Source organism: Triplophysa dalaica, chromosome 4 (assembly GCF_015846415.1).
Source record: "Triplophysa dalaica isolate WHDGS20190420 chromosome 4, ASM1584641v1, whole genome shotgun sequence".
Taxonomy (NCBI): domain Eukaryota; kingdom Metazoa; phylum Chordata; class Actinopteri; order Cypriniformes; family Nemacheilidae; genus Triplophysa; species Triplophysa dalaica.
The window spans coordinates 11234473-11256300 of record NC_079545.1 but is presented as its reverse complement, the minus strand read 5'-3'; the positions used below and the strand labels follow the sequence as shown (position 1 = coordinate 11256300).

Genomic DNA, 21828 nt, shown 5'->3' with positions numbered 1-21828 from the left:
AACTAATAGTTTACTACATTTACATTTAGTTATTTAGCCGACGCTTTTATCAAAAGCGACTTACAGAGAGTTCAGGGAGCAATAAAGCGATTATAAAGGGGCAATAATACAATAAGTGCAAATAGTGCTACTATACTTTACCCTATATACTACTGTAGTAGGTTTAAAACTTCTAAAGTAGGCTATCTAGGAATTGTACCACAGTTTCCTATAGTAGATGTTTAAATTTTTAATTTTCATGCAAGTCTATTAATGTTATTGTTAAGCAAAATAAGTGTGGTATGTTTAGCACGTATTGGTGTTGTGCATCCTGATGATTTCTCAAGCATTACATCAGCGATTATGCAGAATGGAAAACGAAAGTTGCCGAGCAAATATTCGGAAACAAAATATGTTTTTGGGGCGGGGCATCAAGGATGCTTTATAATCCCTGTACCCTGAGCCAGACTGTACCCTGAGCCAAAGTAGAGTTGTGTATGTGATATTAGTGAATCATCTTACAGCACCAGACTCAAGAAAGAAAACCAGTAAAACGGTAAACAGCGACGGACTTTTCACATCTCGGTAAGCTCTTTATCACATCACACGATAAACACATTAAAAGTGCGCTGAAAAGTTCAGACTTTTAATTTAGCTCGTGATTCAGTAGTTCTAACTTGCTTTTTCTCATTTATTTGACAGGACCGCGATGGATCTAATAATTAAAGGAATAAATGGAAACACAAAACGTCTGCGTGTGGACTGCAATGCCACAGTTGGTCATCTGAAGCTGCTCATTTCGCAGCACTTTGGTGTGGACCCAGTTCAGCTGAAGCTGTCTGCAAATAATGGTTTACGAATCAACCTTGACGATGATTCCAGAAGCCTCAGCAGTTACGGTTTGCACTCGGAGTCAGTGGTAGCGTTCATCGTCACGATCCCTGGACCTATGCAGGTGTTTGTGAAGAATGAGAAGGGCACAACGAGTACCTACGACATTGATCCCAATGAGACAGTGAATCAGCTCCAGCAGAAGATCTTCAATAAAGAAAGAGTCCCGTTGGACCAGCAGAGGCTCATTTATAGCGGCAAACAACTGGAGTCCGGAAGGATGTTGAAAGACTACGACATTACAAATCAAAGCACCATTCACATGACTCTCCGTCTCCGGGGTGGTTAATCGAGAAGTTTGATCCGGACTGACTAAAGCTACAAGAGTTAAACCGACAAAATACACAAACAGTCCTATTGAACCTGATCTGCTTTTTCTGAAATTACAAAAAACTGAGAAGTCTTTAAAAATATAAAAAACAGTGATGTATAAGTTACTTTAAAAAAATTACATGATGTCTCATGACTTAATCTGTTGTCTTTATATAAAGCTCCCATTTATATTTAATGTTTTCCATTCCTTGTAAATAAAATGATGATTGCTCATTACAACGCCCTTTTTCTCATCTTGTTTGGTAGGCTACACAGAACACAAATTTCTACAAATTATTTGGACACATCTTAGTCTTGACAATCAAAGCTAAATGCGTCAATTTATTTTCCATGCAAAAGGATATCACATTTTAGTCCTATGCTTACCTGAACAGTTATATAGTCGTTTATGAACAACATGGGGTTCAAAGCTCCCAGATTATCTTTTTTCATTATAACTAAAGTCAACAAGCGTCTTTTAGAAACAAGAAGAACAAAATCTATGCTGTGTGTGTGAATTGATTTTGTACAGAATGTGGTTCAGTTCTCTGTCACTTAATTTGAGTGGCTTTAATCAACAACAGACTCTGTCACATTGGCGGGGACACTGAAAGATGCATCAGGTGATTAATTCAACAACCATCAGAACCGTATATGGCCCAAGAAAGATTTTGATAATGAAAATAATAAAAATGTAATTGCAAAATATATCAAGTATTTACGAAGACTAAAAAAATCTGGAAATAAGAAAACATTAACGGTCATGAACATAATCTACGTACATATAAATTAATGTAGAAAACCATGGTTTTATTATTTTCATTCAGTAGAATTCTAAGAGTCTATTATAGTTAAGTATATAATATAAAAATAAGTATTTTTTTGCAAACTGATTACCAATTGAATTACCATTCTTACAAAAAATAGGTAAACTAGATGAGACCACATAAATTTGCGTTTTCTATAGCTTTACTATAAATATTGCTGAACATGACTAATACCACTTTTTGTTTTTGTAAGGTAACTTACTTCTTTATGTAACTAAATGCTATTGTGAAGCAATAAAGGGGAAACGTTTGTTTAGCAGGTTTAGGATGTGCATCCTGTGGATTTATCAAGCATGAATCCGTGATCATGCAGAATGGAAACTGAAAGTTGTTCAACAAATCTACATAAGGGACATTTTTTTGAGGCGGGGCATGAAAGGTGCATTATTCTGCTTCTTCCCTGACCAACACGATTCGATTTGGTGCCAGACTAAAGCAAGAAAACCAGCGAACAGCTCGGTAAGCTCCATATCACATCGGGTGAGAAACACTTTAAAAGTAACGTTAGGCCTATGTTAAGAAAATGTAAGGCTTTTAAATTTGGAATGATACTTCTGTAATCACACTTATTTGGCCCTAACACCCGGCGCAGCGCAAGTGTTTTTCTAGTTTCAGCCCGACGCAGTTCTCATTTTCCCGTCCTGCGGCACGTTGTTTAAATAGCAAATGCAGACGCATTGTTTTCAGACGCATTTCCATTTTGAGTAACTGAAAATAGACTGCGCCATAGATCAACTCAAACTGGTCTAAATTTGTTTTTGTTATTTAAAAAGCGCGTTAGCCTCTGGGCGGTTCCACACCGCTCTTTCACTTTACTTATCACTCAGAGGAAAGGCCAGGAGCACACAACCATGCCAAATATACAATTAAAATGTGGATTAAAATGTAAAAGATTATTAATGTGTACATAAAGATTACATTCCGGTTTGTCCATAAAGCGCTCGAGCAGACCAATAAAATGTGTTTCCTCCCCGGAGACGTGTCCTGTCTTTGCTATACAGCAAATTCCGCCTTGTATGTAGTGAATCCGCCATGGCGCGAGCGCAACTGGCTCTAAAGGTAATGAGAGATGAGACCCTGATTGGTTTGCACGTTACGCAAAAAAAAACATTACTCATTAAGAGAATCGGGAAATTAGATCATGTGTTTTTCCTATTTTAAACTATCAAAAGGGGATTCGGATACCATGAGGTCACCTGCGCTGTGCGCTTTAGACCATGCGCTTAATCGTGAAAATAGGGCCACTAAACTTCCTCGCTTTTTCTCATCTAGACAGGCTTGGGATGGAATTAATATTAAAGGGATTCAACGGAAACACGAAACGCCTGACTTTGGACTGCAATGCCACAGTTGGTGAACTGAAGCAGCTCATTATGCAAGACTTCATCAACTTTGACAATGATTCCAGAAGCCTCAGAAGTTATGGTTTGACCGCAGAGTCCTCCCTGATGCTACTTGTTACAAATCCTGTTAAGATTCCTGTAAGTATGCAGTTGTTTGTCAGGAATGAGAAGGGCACAACGAGTACCTACGACGTTGATCCCAATGAGACAGTGAATCAGCTCCAGCAGAAGATCTTCAATAAAGAAAGAGTCCCGTTGGACCAGCAGAGGCTCATTTATAACGGCAGGCAACTGGAGTCCGGCAGGATGTTGAAAGACTACGACATTACAAATCAAAGCACCATTCACATGACTCTCCGTTTACGTGGATGATGACATCTACTGATTTCTATGAACCTATCAAAATCTTGCTGGTTGTATCTAAAAAAAATTATTATATATTTACTTAGCCACATCCTTTAACGTCTTGGGTGCAATTAAGGAACAAAAATGTCCATCTTTTTTTCTGAAAATAAGATTCTGTTTATTTAAAGATGGGGTAACACACGCAGTTTCTGCCAATCTCATATTAATCTTGTGTGCATATACAATAGTATTGCATACTTTGTCTCCTCGAAGAGTATTTAGTTTGATTCAATTTATAAAAGAGAGATACAGCTCTGCGATTATTTCCAGAAAAAGATGAGCTGCTGGAGGTGGGCAGGGTGGACGGACCTACAGCAAGAGCACACGATACATCATCGCATTATCATTCATGTTGTATACATTATGCATGTACGCGACGATTGCCAACAAAACACAGACATGTGACTCAGTTTGACTTACTGTGTGCAGTTCATGTCCTGAATCTTTTAGCGCTGGGACCGCACCATCAATCCGTTTCAAACTATCACCAAACCCAGCGTTATATCCACCATTCATCACTGAAATGCAGTGAGCTAACAAACAGAGCTAAATTTACGTCAGCCGAGTGAAGTGGCATTAATGGTCTTTAGCTCAGACTTCTGAAGCAAGTTTTAGTCTGGAGGAGTGTATTGAGCACAGAAATACTACATCCATCTAGTTTTTTTAACGAGTTGACCATGTTAAGCATGATCTGCACGTTTAACAGTGTAAAGAAGTCAGAGTGCATGAAATAGCATGTTACCCCATCTTTAACCAATGTTTTTGACAAATCATCTTCCGTGCTTCCTTAAGTAACAAACGTGTACTTCTAATGTGTGGTGAAAGTAATTTAATAAAAACAATAATAACTGTTTGTATAAGTTGATCAGTAATTACATTTTACTGCTTCATCCCTGTTATATTACATTAAATTACAAATATAGTAAAAATTGTCAGATGGCCTGGAAGACATCAGATTATTTTTATCTGGTACACTGCTGTCCTTTTAAGGCACAAACTGGTTTAATCCTACTCTAGCCAGCTAGTAGCTTGTTTTGATGTTGATCAGGTTTGGTTTCATTTCCTGGCAGAGGCTAGGTAGGCGTACCAGAACAAGGCAACAATGTTGGCAAAAAGCACTCGAAACTGCAGAGTCAGAAAAAGAGAGTGAGATAATAATAATACATGAGAAAGTATGTGTTATTTAATCTGAATGGAACTGATTTGTTGTAGCAGTTTTACCTGTACAGGTATATAGCTGATGTTGATAAACTGAAATGGGGTCCAAACCTTCCAGTTCATCTTCAGTGAAGACCAGTAAGAAATTGTAAGTTTCTTCTGAAGGTCTCCAACTGTCTTGCCCTGAAAATACATATATATTAGGTAATTTTAATTTTTTTTTATTTTAAAGACATTAATGGGTTGACAACCCTTGAATGGCAGCTATAAATGAAGTAACTCAACAAGAAGTTCATCTTTTGTTACAAATGAGAAAATAGGCAAGGCTTCTCTTACCACCACAAAGAGAAAATATCACGTATTTAACAGCATCATAAAATATTTGTGTTGAGTGGATACAATCCAGATAACTTTTGTGATTTCAATTTTTAAAAACTTGACATGAAGAAGGAGAAGAAAGGGTCAACAACCAGCTCATTTGAATCACTACATGTGTTGGAACACTGAAATCTGCAGATCAGCAAACAGATGAAGTTCATTGACCAGTCCTGCTGGTTCCATTGCTGGTCAAAGTATGGATAACAGCCTACGTACTGTTTTACTATCATAGCAATAAAATGCCTTTTAAATCAGAGACCATGATTGACGAAAATTCCTATTATTCGACATAATAATAGAATGACTTATGTCACAGACTTATAGAGGGCACATTAAAGGCCCAAGATGCCTTTCCAAACTGCACCAGATCAACATTACAGTACCTCGAAAGCATTCATGACCACATAAAAAAGCAAGAGGAAAGCCGGGGCGAATATTAGACGCTCTAGTAGAAGGCGTTTGACCAGGCAGTATGGAACGGTGGTTGGAAACAACACCTCCAGGAGATGGTAGAAGTAATGACTGAGCGGACCTGTTATAACAAACCTGAAACAAGCAAACAGATATTTCAAACAGCAGAAAGGGACCAAGATCACATATTGTAAAACTAATTATATTAGAACACTAATCAACAGTCAACAAGTAAACGAAACTGCGATTTGTAATGATTCGATAAAGAAATTCCTAGTATTTCTTTCAACTTGTGTAAAATTTTCAAATGCAATGAACACATGTATCATCGGTCAAATGTTATTGTGAAAAAAGATTATTTTCAAGACTATGCAGGGTGCAAACACTACAACTGTATTTAAAAGAATTATGTGATTGTGTACAAGTAATCACTCTACCCATAAATGGCAAAGTGTACAGGTCCCAGGAGATTGATTTTCTTCCTTTCACTATTTTCTTTGCTGTTTTTACTGGACTCCAAAGCTTGAGACAGAAGATTTCCCAATGATGAAAGAATACCACTGTGGAAAAATAACAATAGCAGTCATTGTATCATTGTACCTACATTGCCTTGCATCTACTGTAGTACACTTGTCTTTTTATGTTTTTGTCTTACAATGAGTGTGATACTTTGTGACAGTGGGATTGTTTGCTCCACAACACCCTCAACTTACTAAAATAATAAGAGACAGTCACAGTGCAAAGTCCTGTGCTTACAAAAACACTATTGGGTAAATCTACTTTTCTACTATCAGTGCAAGCATAAATCTAGAGTATAAATCATCAGTGCGTAATAGTAACACTTTGATAGGGGTTAGAAAAGGTACAGAACAATTATTTGCGAAACTTTGTATATTTTTTGTAAAATTTAAGCTATGAGAAACACACAAAGCCAAAGCTAACAAACTAGCTTTAACAAAAATATAAACTGACCTCGTTACAGATTTAGTGAGGATTGGATATTTCTTTAATAAAAGCAAGTATTGTTGTAGTACCCTCGCAGGAAAAGCGGAATGACGGACAGGTACACTTTGTGAAGGCATTATCAAGTTACTTTTATAACGTCTGTACACTTAAAATGAGCGTTTGATTGTTTAACAGCACGAATCAGTGACTGTGGTGGGGGGAACGTGGCGTGGCTGGTCTGAAAGTTACGTCACAGGACGGGCGCAGATCTATTGGTTAACGTCTCCTTAGCCGCACCCTAAAGTCCACGTGCTGTCTCCCAAAGGGGCGGACCGTTTGTAAACTATTAAAGGAATAGTTCACAGAAAGAGATGGTTGTCATTTATTCAGCACCTTTCCGATTGCGTTTGACTTTCTTTGATAATTTTTTTTTTTTAATAAATATTATGGCGATCAACAAAATTTGTGTTGTACATTGTATTTTTTCCAACATGTCATGGTGAAGAAACAAGTAAATACACTGAAAATGGTCCTGTTGTTTGTAAAACCATGTGAGATGGTTAAAAGGAGAGAGAATAAATAACATTGTTGCAGATTTTATTTAATTTGATTTACACATGAAAAACATTCATACTATCTTACACATAACTTTCTTAAAAATATACTGTTGTTTAAAAAGCGTCATGTAGTGTTAACCTATATTTTATGGAATAAAATTAAAGTGTCAGCAGAAACCTATCAGATAATCTTCAGATTAATGCAAGATGATTGTTTATGACCAGACGGCTTAAAGTAACAGTTTTATCACATTCCTGCAAGGTTTCTGTTCACATATTCACTGAAGTTAAACCACATGGGATAGGTCAAACACAACCATAACTTGATTCATGAGGAATAAACAGACACGACATTTGAAAAGGAAACATCCAATAATATTGTGTGTTCTCCTAGTTTATGAATGTGTAACAAAAACAGTTAGTGGATTTTACAAGTTTAGAAAACTCTTACATGTCAAGACTGCTGAGGGAAATCTGTAAATAAATGAATAACAATGAGTCATTCCATGACATAATAATGTAAAATGATACAAAATGAACAACATGCAAAGCAACAAACCTGAGACAATTTGCTACTTTTTGCTGACAAAAACACAGGATTCCCACACCAGTGGTAGCCAGAAATCCTGTGCGGCATTATTCCTATGCTCAGACTACGATGTTGTACAATACACCTGCTACACGAAGCAAGGGCAGTTTTCTAACGGAAACAAACTCCATAGACACTGAGCAGGACAAAGGTGCCATGAAAATCCAACCTTAAAATCCCAAACCCTCCTCCTCCTCTCTCTTTCTTCCCTTAGAGAGATCAGAAACAACATGTCCAGAAATGCACACCAAACCACATGCACTGCACGGACGCATGATTGGACTTGGCCGGAGTAGTATGTCCTGGAATGGAGAGGAGTAGGCATACGAGGATATTGCAGGACAACTTGGAACTAACTCAAAAGACATGCTACTCCACCTTCAGGCCAGGCCTTTGCACTCGTTCGTAAAACAGAAGATATGCGCTGGAGGAAAGCACCTCCTGCAGAGTCGCTTTCCTCACAGAATCATCCGAAACCCAGAGCCACTGGGAGTTAAATGGAGAAGTTCCACGGGGGGAGGCAGGGCAGCGGCGGTAAGTGATAAAATGTCCAGAGCGCATATCACCGTGGTGAACCAGAACTGCTGTTAACCGGAAAAGATACTCCGAAGCACTAGTCGGGAAAGAAAGTCACTTTTAAAATGGAAAATGCTTGCTTCAGACTATTGAGTCAATCGAAACAACAAATATGCATATACCTGTATTCTAAAGTGAGGTTGAGCTGTGACTTCAGTCCTGGTGAGTGTAGAAAGAAATTAAAGGTTCCATTGGACATTGACTTGTTGTTGTTTAAGTGTTCAGGATCTGTAATGAAAATGGGATTAAACAGTTCAAAAGATATCAACAGTTACCTAAGGTCCTGGAATTGTAAGTGAACGTATATTTTACCGGTGAGTTTGCATAAGAGTTGACAGTGTGTCTTACCAACACCATTGGCAGCAGTTTTGTCTTTTGAGTCCCCAACAGCTTTAGCAGGAATTTTATTTGTTCTGTTGTTCCTCTGCTGCTTCTGGCCTGCAGTACAGTACTTGTATCGATCCATAGACACATATTCTGTGAATTGGACATGTTCTTGTTTCTTCATGGGTGTGCCTTCTTTAGACCAGGTCAGCCTTTGCAGATGAATGCAGAGGCACTGCGGCAACTAAACCCGAAAATAAGCACACATACACCAGAAGGTATAAAAGCAAGGCTAAAAGGCCAAATGTATCTGGACATCTGCTATTTATAAGTAAATGTAATATACCTTCCCAAGTTTTAACTGCTTAACAAACGCTGTCCTCTGACTCTCAAAAACTTGACGGTTCATAACTTCTCCAGCCTGCTGTTACAATGAGAAATGAGCAGATCTGTAGTTCCCGACACATACATGATGACGTAATTTTACCACCATCAAAAATTGTACTGCTAAACCTTACCTTGGTACAATTTTCACACTCCACCTCTTTAATAGTTTCAGAAGAGATGAAATGCTGAAGACACTGATCCAACGTAACTGGTCGGCCCTAAAAAAATGAAATGCAAAATACTTGAGAAAAAATTTACACACAGTTCTAATCCTTTAAAGCTGCAGGTCTTTTTTTATGAATTAATCACAACCTATGTAAGGAAGGTGATCTACACATATTATTGTGCAATAAATTGTGCACATTTTTGCTTACCCACTGACTCGAAGGAATAGAAAGAGACAAGCTGTCGAAAGAATCATAATGCACAGGACTCTGAAACAGAAAATACGCATTGATGATGTGACTAATGAAGGACCATTTTTATTTTGCATCATTTATCACATCTAGCTAACAAAGTGAATGTTTATTGACATCTATAACGGTTCATTTTAAATATATGGAAAATGTAAGAAAGATCACCTGCTGCTCACACCGCTTGCAAGCCATATAACTTGTTAATCGGCCATGAAAAGGGTGCCGAGTCCTCCATAAACTTGGAATAGGATGCATTGGGCCTGGGGAGGTATAACAAAATTAAGGCCTGTTCCTACCAAGCAAAACATATATTTATATTTGAACATGAAAATGTATCAATTTACCTCCACTTCTGCAGCTTATGTTTTTTTCTTTGGACTCGACAGATTTCTGAAAGCATGAAGAGGTCTATAAGTAAAGTTAATTAAACTTCATTATGAGGCGAGGCAGTTGAGAGCTTCACATTCTGTTTTTTTTTGTTATTGCATCGAGCATGTTTCAGCCATTTTAAAGTGATACTTCACCCAAAAATGAAAATTTGTGATCATTTACTCAACTTCGAGTTGTTCCAAAATGTGTATACATTTCTTTGTTCTGATGAACACCGAAAAAGATATTTGGAATAATGCTTGTAACCAAACAGATCTCAACCCATTGACTACCATAGTAAATTTTGCTACTATGGTAGTCAATGGGTGTTGAGATCTGTTTGGTTATAAGCATTATTCCAAATATCTTTCTGTGTTCATCAGCATAAAGAAATATATACACAGTTGGAACAACTAAGTTGAGAAAATGATCACAGAATTTTCATTTTTGGGTGAAGTATCACTTTAAGAATGGACTTCTATGGTGTTTACCTCCAACGTTTGCATATCAAACAGGTGAGCAACTCTGGGTTGGTGTTCCCGCTCCTCTTCTAATGAGGATGTGAGGACGTGGAAGAGCTCATGAGCATCCTGAGGACAAAAAAGCTGCTTTTTGAATTCCAATCCTTAGTTTACAACGTTTAGCACATAGTAATGCTTTACAAATCTAAAGGTTGACTTTTGACAATGAACATAATCTACCTGTTCTTCAAATGAGCTGATGTGCCATCTGTAAAGTCTGAGAGCTTCTAAAAGGCAACTTGCATCTAAAACATCATCTTCCCCTTGATCATGGCTCGACAGGGCTGTGGATTAGATGGAAAATGTACAAAACAATCTGTTAGTGTTCTTACATCCTTCGAAAGTGTAAATCAGTGTGTGTTTTATTAGTAAAATGGGGGTAACCTTTAAGTAACTGCATTAGAGATCTGGAGAGCTGAGTGTCTCTTTCAGTTTTATCTGGCTGTACACTGCTTTCATTCGTAAAATCTTCAAGCCATCTGATGAAGGAAGGACAAGCTGCCAGGCCCTGAAGAAGTGAGTTCATAAAGCATGTGTTCCCCAGATTAAGCAGACCAGGAACCATACCTGTGAGAGAAATTATATTTTTAAGCACATTTTTTATTTGGCATGCTTATGTTTAAAGACAGTACAGTAGTCATGCAGGTGAGCAATATATAGCTTAACATGTAAACTAATGCCAAATAGTATAACAATATAAAAGCTTTGCTTTTTGGGTGCTATGCATTATTATATTACTGACCTTTTCTCTTTTTCTTCCTATCCGAAATTGGACCCCATAATACGTATACTCCAGCTGCCATGGCAGCAGCTATCCCACCAATCATACCCCAGTTTTTTATCATCTTGTTCCTGAAACAAAGGGATGCATAATGTGAGACAAATATGAATCCACACCTTCCTGTCATTGTTAAACACCCCAGTCAACCATATAGAAATAAGTTTAAGAGCATCACAGTACATGCAGGAAGATAACAAGCAGAGAAGCTTATTTGGTTTATAACAGAAGTGACACTTGTGGCAGACATGAAATCAGCACTAGGTTTGACAGCTGTGTTATATAATGCACTAACCTTGGCTCTCATACAAAACAGCCACCATTACACTCAACACACGTTTTAATAACACATAACTGTAAATCAGACGGAAGACTTTTACTGAGCAATTGTTGGCGATCAAGTTGTAATGAACCAGCAGAACACTCCGTTCATTCAGGAAAGTGTCCTCGTGGGTTGTTCACTGCTAAAGCCAAAATAATATCCCAATAAAATACATATTTATGATGTTTAGTTAAAAACACGCACAGACTAACCCTGTTACTAAACCGAATATGTGCTGGCCTTCAATGCAACACCTCGCCAATCATAGTTCGCCATTTACCTAACGTACGAGCTACACAGCTCCAAAACTCTGATGTCAAATTTAACTACTCAACTCGTACCTTGCAGCGGATCCAGTGCGCAAAAACTCTCGGACAAGCTTGTCTGCAGCTCCCTGTTTACACCAAGGCATATTTCAAAAAGCCTGGGTGTGCGGAACAAAACATTGCGCATTGTTGTTGTCCAGCGGACTTTGCTCGGAGTAGGACGAGCGTCCGTGACGTACGAGGAAGTTTTGAAAGGCTCGAAAAAACTTTATTTATAAGCCTTTTCAGAATCAATGAGAAACATTAATTTGAAAGTAAAACAAGAAAATTAAAATATAAACCAGAGTACAATACAGCAATTAAAAATAATTCACAAATGAAAAGGGTACCATTTTCAAATACGTTCATACTTGCAAAGTTTCATGTTTTTTTTATCTTACAATTGTGTTAACAGTGAAATATAGGCTTGAAACATTTTCAAAGTGGTAAACCCTTTTTTTAATGTTGAAGAAAAAAAGAAGAAATTATCTAAAACATCTGTTTTGTTGACTGAAGAGAGAAGTACAAGTTTTGATTCAAGTCCGGCTTTTTTGTGTTTGCTCTGTGAATTGTATAGGCTTAAATCAACAGTCAATATTAGTTAATCGATAGTATTTTCATTTTGAAGAATTATTGTCAGATTTTTGTAGGATAAAAACATGATGCTAATGTAGTGTAGGCCAGTTTTGTTGTGGGTTTCGGGTTTTTTACTCAACAAACTGCAATGCTTCTGTTGGTTACAATGACTGTGTACAGAGTAGTCTTAACTTAACTTTACGCAGAGTACTCAACAGCACTTTGAATCATATGTGTGAAATATTTTCCCAGTACACTAAAACCAAATGAATTATTGAAAACAAAGAGACAAATAAAGAACATTAATCTATTCCTTTGGTTTCACATCTCAAAAATCACCTGCATCTATAATATAGTCCCCTCCCAGTGTTTTAGTATTACATAGGCGTTCTTGCAGTGATCCAGCACGACCCACCGACCAGACTGAAGCAGAAATCATGGCAGCACAACACCGCCCCTGTCTGAGCTCTCCGCTGTCCTCACGCCCGTGGTGCTGAAATCTGCGCTCGCCCCGACAGCTATGTGACGGCAATGAAACAAAGACACGGGGTGCACGACGAACGATAGCGATAATGGACGATGATTTGTTTCAGTTAAGACAGCTCCCGTGAGTGTGCATGTATATTTTTATTTTATCCGAGCCTATGTACAAACACTCGTCTGCCTTTCCTTTGTTGCAGATTTCTAAAGAACGTCAGAACCCTGGGGGTTAAAATGTTCTCTCACTATTATTTTGAATGTCTATGCAAGCTTTAGGGATTTGTTTGAGGTAAAACGAGAATACGCGCGTTCAGGCTTTATGGATTTGTATAGGTGCTGTGTTTGGTAAACAGCTCAGGTAGATTAAACTGACAGCTTAGTTCAGTTAAAACAGTAATGTTGAACAAAACAGCATTTCACTGCATTGAAGATGACGCCATCTATTGAATAACACAGCGGTGTTTATTTGTGTGTGTGTTTTTGTGGAAGCGCAGACATTCATTCTGTTCATAGATCACAGTTCCTGCCAAGATGACTTTGAATATCCTCCATTCATTTAATGTTACGCAACACCACATAACTCAATTGAATTGGACCATAGCAAATGTAAAAAAAATTGCGGCTTTCTGTTGGGAATCGTTCAAACACGACCCTAAAACCCTTGTTTCACATTTCTAACCTTGGATTGAATTCTTTATTTTTAAACCAGGGTGACTTCTTGTGTGCTAGACATGGAGTTATTTTGATAATAAGATGCTTTTATGCAAAGCAGACATGCAGTCCTATACATTTGTTCAATTATAGTGCGATGCCCGGGATTCGAACCCATGACTTTGGTGTTGCCAGCGTCACACGCTACATGCATTATGGCTCGTATATGACCACCGATGCTATGCTAAAGCTCTTTCCACTGATGTAAGAATTTTGAATAAAAGGCCTGCTTATGTTATTCCTGTACTGCTAATTCTTGGCATTCATCCCAGTTGCCATCTGACCGCGTGCAGAAATCATGATGGCAGTGCTTATTTACTGTGACATTGTTGACATTATCAGCTAGGGCAGGGTCCATTTGCAAGAAACCCTTTAGAAAACCCTTAATTCTAATTGTAAGTGTATTGTCACTAAGGGTTTCTTGCAACTGGGGCCAGGTCTTTTCCATATTTGATGGAGATAAACAGTGTTCTTACTGTTTCACAAACACCCTTTATTTCACCATCATCATAGATTAGCAGCCAGTACTTGTTAATTTTTTATAACTGTTTCTGAGTATTTGGGTTTGTGTTATTTGGTTGCTCTCAGAGAAACATGCCTGAGTCATTTCATCTCTTCTGTGCCGGAGGAGGTCAGATGAAGGCTTCTGTTTAATTACACTGCCTGTCTGCACATGAAGGCATTATCGCCAATAGTAATGCTGTGTGAGCGTGACAATTACAGTAATTAAACCATGGGACATCTAAGTGCTCCTCTTATTTACTCCTCCTGTATCCAATCTGTCTTCATAGCTGTGAAGCTGTTCAGTGATATGCCTTAACGATCATTGTTGTTTAATTTTGTTTTTTATACATTAAGATGCATGTCGTTCACCTGATGAAACACTTCCAAACATTACTCCACTGTATCTTTGCACATTGTGTCTAATCTGCAGACAATTCTGTTTCTCTCTCACTGGTGTTTTCTTTCCAGAACAGGGTCTGCACGTGTAGGAAACTCTCTCATCACCTTGGCAACAGCTTCTTATTACGTGCATCATTAAGTCTTTCACATTGTTGTATTCCATGTACAGCGGAATATTCTGTACAGTTTTTTGTTTTCTGATGATGGTTACTGATATTAATGGTGTGGTATAAAAATACCAAGTAATAATTATTGGTTGCACTCCACAAATGTTTTATCATGAGTACCAGATGCATCATCTGATTGTCTATTTGGCTCTGGCAGAGTGGTGAAATTTCGGCGTACAGGTGAAAGCACTCGTTCAGAGGAGGAGTGCGGTAGCAGGGATGAGGTTCTCCATGTGGAGGGAGGGCGGACGGACATGGAGTCAGTTTCCCTGGCTGATGGTGCTCCAGTTCCCCGGGAGTTTGCTAATCCCACCGATGGTATGATTGGATTCCCACTTGTGATATTTATCATGATAGATTCTTTGTAAGAAAGATTTCCATTCTTTTAATGATCACACAAAAATACTTTTTGGAAAATTCTCAAATCATGCTGGGATTACACAGATCATAAGGTTCCACATATTGTTAGTAAGTAAAAAATGAACATACCTAACATTAACCATGTTTTAATTTGCACTTTCAATAATGACAAACAATTATTATGTTAACCGAATTACCTTTGCATTTAATTAAAAAGAAACATGAAACAATCTCACACAAAGTTCATTATTGATCACCAACTATACTCATTTTTATTACAGCCAAAATTATAACGTTTTTTAATCAAAATTTTCCTGCTCTGTTTATTTGACTGTTTCTCAACAGATACCTTTATGGTGGAGGATGCAGTGGAAGCTATTGGCTTCGGGACATTTCAATTAAAGCTGTCCATCCTTACCGGACTTTCATGGGTAAAAACAGTAAATAATAATTTTACCCTCACAACACATTTTGTTTTGTATCCAGTATAGTTTTATAACTTTCAGCTCTCCTTTATACATCTTTGCTATTGGTATTCTGTTTAGTCAGGTAGAGAAGGTTATATTGGTATATTTTGGTATTGCTTTATTTGTTTCCACAATGTGGTGTTGATTGTGTGCAGATGGCAGATGCCATGGAGATGATGATCCTCAGTATACTGGCCCCTCAGCTACACTGTGAGTGGGCACTACCCACCTGGCAAGTGGCACTCCTAACCTCGGTACTTCCACTTTCCTCAACAATGATTCCAACTTGCTCTATTTGAGAAAACTGGGTGCTGTAACTGTATTTCTATCGTTTTTTATGTCTTTCCAAAACAGGGAGTATTTATTGGAATGATGATCAGCTCTTCATTATGGGGAAATATATCTGATAAATATGGCAGAAAAACAGTATGTTTAAATATTACATTGTGCTGTATAACTGCACAAAAGTTATTTATAATACCAGTTTGAACCACTAAAAAATAATGGATCTGTGTGTATGGTAGGGTTTGAAGATGAGTGTATTCTGGACCCTGTTTTACGGCCTCCTCAGTGCATTCGCTCCTTTATACGGATGGATTCTGTTCCTCAGAGCTCTGGTAGGCTTCGGTATTGGAGGCGCTCCACAATCGTAAGTGTGACAAACAATTGATAAGTAAAAATTTCATGGAATATTACTGAATACTTAGAAACTTACAAAACGTTTGGCTTCTTCACTAAGAGTGACATTGTATGCTGAGTTTCTCCCCATGCGGTCCAGGGCCACTTGCATTTTGTTGATAGAGGTAACAAAGTCTCACTACTTTTCTATTTTATACAGCACCTACACCCCAAGTACCCTGTATCAGTTATGAATTGTTTGTGCATAGTTTGAGTTTTTATTCTCTTTGGTAGATATTCTGGGCCCTGGGAACAGTATTTGAAGTGCTGCTTGCCATTTTGGTGATGCCAACATTGGGCTGGCGCTGGCTGCTGGCCCTCTCCACAATTCCACTTTTTATTTTTGCTATTCTTTCATTTGTAAGTTTGAATTCTCAGATGCCTAGTTCATTTGGGCGTATGTATGTGAATAATATTTTAAGGAACGGCTGTGTAAACTAAATGTTTCATAAAACAGTGGCTGCCAGAAAGTGCACGTTATGACGTCCTGACAGGGAATCAGGAGAAGGCTTTAAGCACACTTAAACGAATTGCTGCGGAAAACAAGGTTCCCATGCCACTGGGAAAACTTATTGTGGCCAGACAGGTAAATTACTGCCTACTAACATCTTCAGCAGTTATTGTTAATATTGTTAAGGAAATTGTTAAAACCCTTTAACCACCCATCATTTCATAAATATTGTTATTTCTTATCAGTCATCTCCAGTTTTGGGGTGTTATTGTTTTCTTCGATAGGAGGACAGGGGGAAGATTCAAGATCTTTTCTCTCCACACTTCCGCTGGACCACTGTTCTGCTATGGTTTATATGGTATGAGGGGCCTTTGGGTGTCTTCATTCTTAAAATTGATCTCTGCTTCTTAATGTTTTGTTTTCCAGTCTTAAATGGCGAGATTTGCTAAATTTGATTTCTGTTTATGCTACTAAATTTATTTTTGCGTCACTGTCATATGTTCTTTTGCAGGTTCTCTAATGCGTTCTCTTATTATGGTGTGGTGTTGCTGACCACTGGTCTTTTCCAGGAAGGAGGGGCCTGTGGTCGTGAGTGAAAACTACTATATGTTTAAAAATTTATAGTATGCCTACTATTTAAAAAATATTGGAAAATGCTATATCATTAAATTTAATCGAAAACATTTTATAATTGATATTAAATACTGATATAAGAATTGTGACATTGCTTTTGGTGCTGACTAGGAATTATATAGGTCAGGATGCGCTGTAGAATATGTTTGTTGTGTTCAAAACTTTTATCAAATTCAGTCAAACCATTAACCATGCATTTATACAAAATAAATGCATACTTTATAAGGATGTTGAGGATGAGTGGGACGGATTTTATTTTTAACATATTGTCCTGTGTCTCCCCCTAGAGGCAAAAGGAAGCAAAAGGGATCCAAGTTGCAGTTTGGAGTGCAAGTATCTGAATTCAGATGATTACAAAGATCTTCTTTGGACCACGCTCTCTGAGTTTCCAGGTACACTCTTGAATTGTATCAAGCAAATCATTTTAAATACAGTACATTAAAAGCAGGGAGTACAGGATATAACCTAAGTGTTTCAAATTGTGATAGGTCTTACATCAATTATTGACTGATGCTTTGCAGGTCTGCTAGTGACCCTGTGGGCGATCGATCGATTGGGAAGGAGGAAGACTATGGCACTGTGTTTCTTCGTCTTCTCCCTCTGCATTGTGCCACTCTATGGATGTGTAGGAAGGTGAGAAAGCAAATTCAATGTAGATAAGTCTTTTTAAATGTTAAAACTATAGACAGAAAAAATCTATAGAAATCATTAAAGTGATAGTTCACCCCAAAATAAAAATTCTGTCATAGTTTACTCACCTGTATGACTTTTTTCCGTAGAACACAAAAGACTGAATGAAAATTGTTAACTGGCACCCATTCGCTGGCATTGGTTTTGTGTCCATACAATGGAACTGAATGGGGGACAATGTTGTGTGGTTACCAACTTTTTTCAAAATATCTTCTTTTGTGTTCTGCGGAAGAAAGAATGTCATAAAGGTTTGAAATGACAAGAGGGTGAGTAAATGATGACAGAATTTCCATTTTTGGGTGAACTGTCACCTTAGGGTCAAATTATAACTTCATGAAACCTTTCTTCTTATATTTTTAATTAGACTTTATGCCATATGGCTTAACTGTTTCGCTTATGTTACAGAACCGCTTTGACAGTTTTGATATTCATTGCAAGAGCCTTTATTGCTGGGGGATTCCAAGCTGCGTATGTGTACACACCAGAGGTGAGGACTCCTTTTAATTCAAACAAGTTTATTAAAACTTTTTCATGGAGTTTTTATAAATAAAAGTTTTTTTTATGGAGTCCTGCAAGAGCTGTGAGATAGCACAATTATTTGATTAAGTAAGAAGCAATGTTCTGAGAAATTGGGGCCCATGGGAAAATCTTTCCTTCTTTGGTCATCGTGAAAAAGTACGTAATAGAAAAATAGGCAAATTAATTCAAGTCAAAACCAAAATCGTCATTCTTGGCTGACAAATTATGAGGAGAATCTTCTTTTGACTGTCAGTGTGGTGTTGTTTAGCTCAAGGCAACAGCTGTGGTGGAGAGGGAGTTTGAACTTGGGAACGATCTAGTTCTTGGCTCATTTCCACCACTTGGCAGCCATTTCAGCAAGTCACCTGCAAAAACACAGGGCACTGTCATCTGCTTGTTTCTTTATAAACCCTGAATAGAGTTCATCTGCAGAAAAAGGGTAATGTGTTAAATATTATCCAGCGTATGCAGGTTGCCAGCTTTTTTATTGTACATGGGTTGAACACAGTTTACCTTACAGAACAAAAAACGTTGTCTGTGTTATTTAATTGACCTTTAAAGTCTAATAAACCACCCCGTAGTGAGCGGAATTATGATGCATATAGTACAATAATAGATCTTTGGGAGGTCATGTCATTTACTACCCACTCGGGTTACATAATAGTTCAAAGTACATTTCTACAGTGTGATAAGGATAGACATTGTTAAATAAGATGATAATGACCAAAGTTACTCAGTATCTATCTCTTGGTGTTTTTCTTCAGGTGTATCCCACGGCGACAAGGGCACTGGGTTTGGGTACCAGCAGTGGAATGGCTCGGGTCGGAGCTCTCATCACTCCATTTGTTGCACAGGTGTGAACACATTTTAACAAATAGCACGGTTTAAAAACAAATGCACAAGAACAACATGCACAGTTTTTTTTTTGTCTGATTTTTTAGGTACATCATAAATAGTAATTAAGGAATGTTACAAAAAATATAATTCTAGAAAAAGCAACAATGGAATTGATACAGCAATTCTACACCTTTTCTCCAGGTGATGCTGGAATCATCTGTGTACTTGACTCTGTCCGTCTACTGTTGCTGCTGTTTGTTGGCTGCTATTGCGTCCTGTGCCCTTCCCATCGAGACCACTGGCCGGGGCCTGCAGGAGTCCAGTCATAGAGAATGGGGTCAGGAGATGATGGGACGGGCACCAGACCATAGCCCTGGTGGGATTCCACATTCCAGCTCTGAATCCCAGGACTAAAGGGACACAGATGAGGTTTTTTTAAGAGCAATTGGTCTTAGATCTACTGTAGGGAGGGAATGTACTTTGCAAAAACAATGTTTGTCTAAACAGACCTACCTGATTCAGTGGTTTTAAGAGTTGCTCTGAATTGATTTTTTAAGTTCCTTTATCAAAGTCAAGAGGTTTCCTTTCATGAATCTCCCCTCGACCAGAGATATTGAGGGGAATATATATTCATTGAAGTACAACAGAAGATAGGTTGAATCCTGGATCTGAAACACTATAGCCCGGTTTCACAGACAAGGCTTAAGGTTCATACCAGCCAAAAATTAATGTTTGACCTGTCTTAACTGAAAATAACTTTGCCAGAAATATCTTTAAAAATATAACAGGCATTTTTTGTCTCAAGATGCACACAAGTAATGTATACTTCTAAGGCATTTTTAAAATCAGCGACATAAATATCTTAATTCAACTAAGGCATGGTCCTGGTTTAAGCTAAGCCTTGTCTATGAAACCGGGCCTATGACACTTACACCATTTTAAACATACATATGTGATCCTGGACAACAAAACCAATCTTATGGGTCTATTTTTCGAAATTTAGATTTTTACATCATCTGAACGCTGAACAATTAAGACAATTTCTGGCGGAGATACAACAGTTTAAAACTATGGAATCTGAGGGAGCAAAAATACGAAATATTGATAAAATTGCCTTTGAAGTTGTCTATCAGAGGTGCTGTAGCAGGCCATCCACTCGCAAAAATTATGTTTTTTAATATTTAAGGTTGGAAATTTACAAAATATCTTCATGGAACATGATCTTTATTTAATATTTTAATGACTTTAGGAATAAAAGAAAAATCTGTCAATTTGACCCATACAATGTATTTTTGTCTTTAACTAAAAATGTTCCAGTGCTACGTAAGACTGGTTTTGTGATCCAGGGTCACATATGGTCCTAAGAATGTTAATGTATATTTAAAAGGATAGTTCATTCAATTAATCACCCTCATGTCATAAACTTATGACTCATGTTACTCTTTCTTCTGTTGAACACAAAAGAAGATATTTTGAGGAAAATCTTTTATGGTTTTATGTCCATACAACGGAAGTCAGCTGGGTTCACTGTTGTTTGGTTACCAGCATTCTTCAAAATATCTTCTTTTGTGTTCCACAGAAGAAAAACAGTCATACAGGTGTGGAATGACACAAGGTCAAGTGAATAATGAAGGATTGTGCATTTTTGGGTGAACTATCAAATTTAGAGGAAAAGTGACCGATTTTAACTTCTCCCAAATAAAGAGCACAAAAAATGTGTTTGTTTGTGGGTCAGAATGACTGTGAGTAGAAAGTGTAGATTTGTGTGTTTTATTTCTTTATGTTCAAAACGGGCCTTACTCTCCACTCCCAACACTCCTTCGGGGAGTGCATAACAACTTTTGATTCATAGCGCAAAAGGCTGGATGCTGCTATCAAGACCAGCACACAATGCACCAGTTGTATTGCTTTTGTTGAAGAAACATTTACTAGAGCATTATAGAGGCTACATAATTCTTAGCCATTCAGTTTTGCTTTTACTGACATCATGATGCACACAGTGACATCTGGTGGACATCAACATCTTCATTTCATACCACATAGCGTTGGAAAGCACCTTTCAATGGGTGTCAACCGATTCACTTGTAAGCTGTTTAAACTCAAATTGTTCCCTAAGCACACACATCAAAGGTCTTTAGAAAATGTATAATCTTGAATGTACAGATTATATAGAAAACAACATTCACCTTTGTGTGTTCAAACGAAGACAAAAACTGAAAAAAATCAAACAGGTTTGGTAGTCAAGAGTTAATAACAGAATTTGCATTTAAATACAGGAACTCTTTCATTACAGTCTATTCTAGTACCTGAGCCTCCTAAAAGCAGATGTCTAAAAAAATTGCTTGCATTAAACGCGCAACAAACATAAACGTTATTTTATTTAGCTTTTGTATCTCTCTACCAATTGAACAGTCCTTTGAGTTGGTATGTATTGAGAGGTGGGGTTGTGAAGTACGCCTGCCTTTGCGATTTAGTGCTGCGATTTTGTGTCTATGTGCAGATTTTCTGCCACTGCACCAGATGTACATGTGTATGATACCGTAACAAATAAATTATGCGTCAA

The 21828-nt window shown here is 37.7% G+C and overlaps 5 protein-coding genes across 8 annotated transcripts; 3 read left to right on the top strand and 2 right to left on the bottom strand.

The window, feature by feature from the left end:
• Positions 1 to 422: 422 nt before the first annotated feature.
• On the top strand, positions 423 to 1416 carry LOC130420108 (polyubiquitin-like). The gene is made up of 2 exons (XM_056747200.1): positions 423 to 564; positions 682 to 1416. Exon 2 carries the CDS (start codon positions 689 to 691, stop codon positions 1157 to 1159), a length of 471 nt encoding a protein of 156 aa, XP_056603178.1. The 5' UTR covers positions 423 to 564; positions 682 to 688; the 3' UTR covers positions 1160 to 1416.
• Positions 1417 to 3292: 1876 nt separating this feature from the next.
• On the top strand, positions 3293 to 3724 carry LOC130419911 (ubiquitin-like). Its single transcript, XM_056746919.1, has one exon. It carries the CDS (start codon positions 3293 to 3295, stop codon positions 3722 to 3724), a length of 432 nt encoding a protein of 143 aa, XP_056602897.1.
• An 847-nt stretch (positions 3725 to 4571) lies between these two features.
• Positions 4572 to 6865, bottom strand: pxmp2 (peroxisomal membrane protein 2). The gene is made up of 5 exons (XM_056747199.1): positions 6677 to 6865; positions 6142 to 6264; positions 5677 to 5839; positions 4979 to 5098; positions 4572 to 4882 (listed from the first exon to the last, which is right to left on the bottom strand). The coding sequence occupies exons 1-5, from the start codon at positions 6784 to 6786 to the stop codon at positions 4814 to 4816; spliced, it is 585 nt and encodes a 194-aa protein (XP_056603177.1). The 5' UTR covers positions 6787 to 6865; the 3' UTR covers positions 4572 to 4813.
• A 364-nt stretch (positions 6866 to 7229) lies between these two features.
• On the bottom strand, positions 7230 to 11957 carry usp30 (ubiquitin specific peptidase 30). 4 transcript variants are annotated; one of them, XR_008906502.1, is made up of 14 exons: positions 11830 to 11957; positions 11131 to 11240; positions 10773 to 10955; positions 10569 to 10672; positions 10359 to 10457; positions 9843 to 9906; positions 9664 to 9758; positions 9457 to 9516; positions 9214 to 9300; positions 9042 to 9119; positions 8720 to 8939; positions 8494 to 8599; positions 7766 to 8408; positions 7230 to 7680 (listed from the first exon to the last, which is right to left on the bottom strand). XR_008906502.1 is itself a non-coding variant. In XM_056746148.1 (13 exons), exons 1-13 carry the CDS (start codon positions 11898 to 11900, stop codon positions 8165 to 8167), a joined length of 1521 nt encoding a protein of 506 aa, XP_056602126.1. In that variant the 5' UTR covers positions 11901 to 11957; the 3' UTR covers positions 7230 to 8164. The 4 variants fall into 4 exon arrangements, 3 of the variants coding, with proteins under 3 accessions (XP_056602126.1, XP_056602127.1, XP_056602129.1); XM_056746148.1 differs by having other exon boundaries at positions 7230 to 8408; XM_056746149.1 differs by having other exon boundaries at positions 7230 to 8408; positions 9042 to 9116.
• Positions 11958 to 12791: 834 nt separating this feature from the next.
• Positions 12792 to 21683, top strand: svopa (SV2 related protein a). Its single transcript, XM_056746644.1, has 16 exons — positions 12792 to 12976; positions 14788 to 14948; positions 15336 to 15421; positions 15613 to 15711; positions 15812 to 15883; positions 15982 to 16106; positions 16197 to 16260; positions 16370 to 16495; positions 16593 to 16721; positions 16871 to 16944; positions 17098 to 17174; positions 17507 to 17611; positions 17741 to 17852; positions 18315 to 18396; positions 19193 to 19282; positions 19467 to 21683. Exons 1-16 carry the CDS (start codon positions 12942 to 12944, stop codon positions 19677 to 19679), a joined length of 1650 nt encoding a protein of 549 aa, XP_056602622.1. The 5' UTR covers positions 12792 to 12941; the 3' UTR covers positions 19680 to 21683.
• Positions 21684 to 21828: the final 145 nt, after the last annotated feature.

What these genes read in the sequence shown, in the direction of transcription:
- svopa (XM_056746644.1), top strand. Translation starts at nt 12,942, where the DNA reads ATGGACGATGATTTGTTTCAGTTAAGACAGCTCCC. An exon ending in GTTCTGCTATGGTTTATATG is followed by an intron (nt 16,945 to 17,097) that starts GTATGAGGGGCC and finishes GTTCTTTTGCAG; the next exon opens with GTTCTCTAATGCGTTCTCTT. An exon ending in TCACTCCATTTGTTGCACAG is followed by an intron (nt 19,283 to 19,466) that starts GTGTGAACACAT and finishes CCTTTTCTCCAG; the next exon opens with GTGATGCTGGAATCATCTGT.
- usp30 (XM_056746148.1), bottom strand. Translation starts at nt 11,900, where the DNA reads ATGCCTTGGTGTAAACAGGGAGCTGCAGACAAGCTTGTCCGAGAGTTT. An exon ending in GCAAGCGGTGTGAGCAGCAG is followed by an intron (nt 9,517 to 9,663) that starts GTGATCTTTCTT and finishes TTTCTGTTTCAG; the next exon opens with AGTCCTGTGCATTATGATTC. An exon ending in AGCAGTTAAAACTTGGGAAG is followed by an intron (nt 8,940 to 9,041) that starts GTATATTACATT and finishes TTTCGGGTTTAG; the next exon opens with TTGCCGCAGTGCCTCTGCAT.
- pxmp2 (XM_056747199.1), bottom strand. Translation starts at nt 6,786, where the DNA reads ATGCCTTCACAAAGTGTACCTGTCCGTCATTCCGCTTTTCCTGCGAGG. An exon ending in CTCACTAAATCTGTAACGAG is followed by an intron (nt 6,265 to 6,676) that starts GTCAGTTTATAT and finishes ATTTTTCCACAG; the next exon opens with TGGTATTCTTTCATCATTGG. An exon ending in TGGTCATGAATGCTTTCGAG is followed by an intron (nt 5,099 to 5,676) that starts GTACTGTAATGT and finishes ATGTATTTTCAG; the next exon opens with GGCAAGACAGTTGGAGACCT.
- LOC130419911 (XM_056746919.1), top strand. Translation starts at nt 3,293, where the DNA reads ATGGAATTAATATTAAAGGGATTCAACGGAAACACGAAACGCCTGACT.
- LOC130420108 (XM_056747200.1), top strand. Translation starts at nt 689, where the DNA reads ATGGATCTAATAATTAAAGGAATAAATGGAAACACAAAACGTCTGCGT.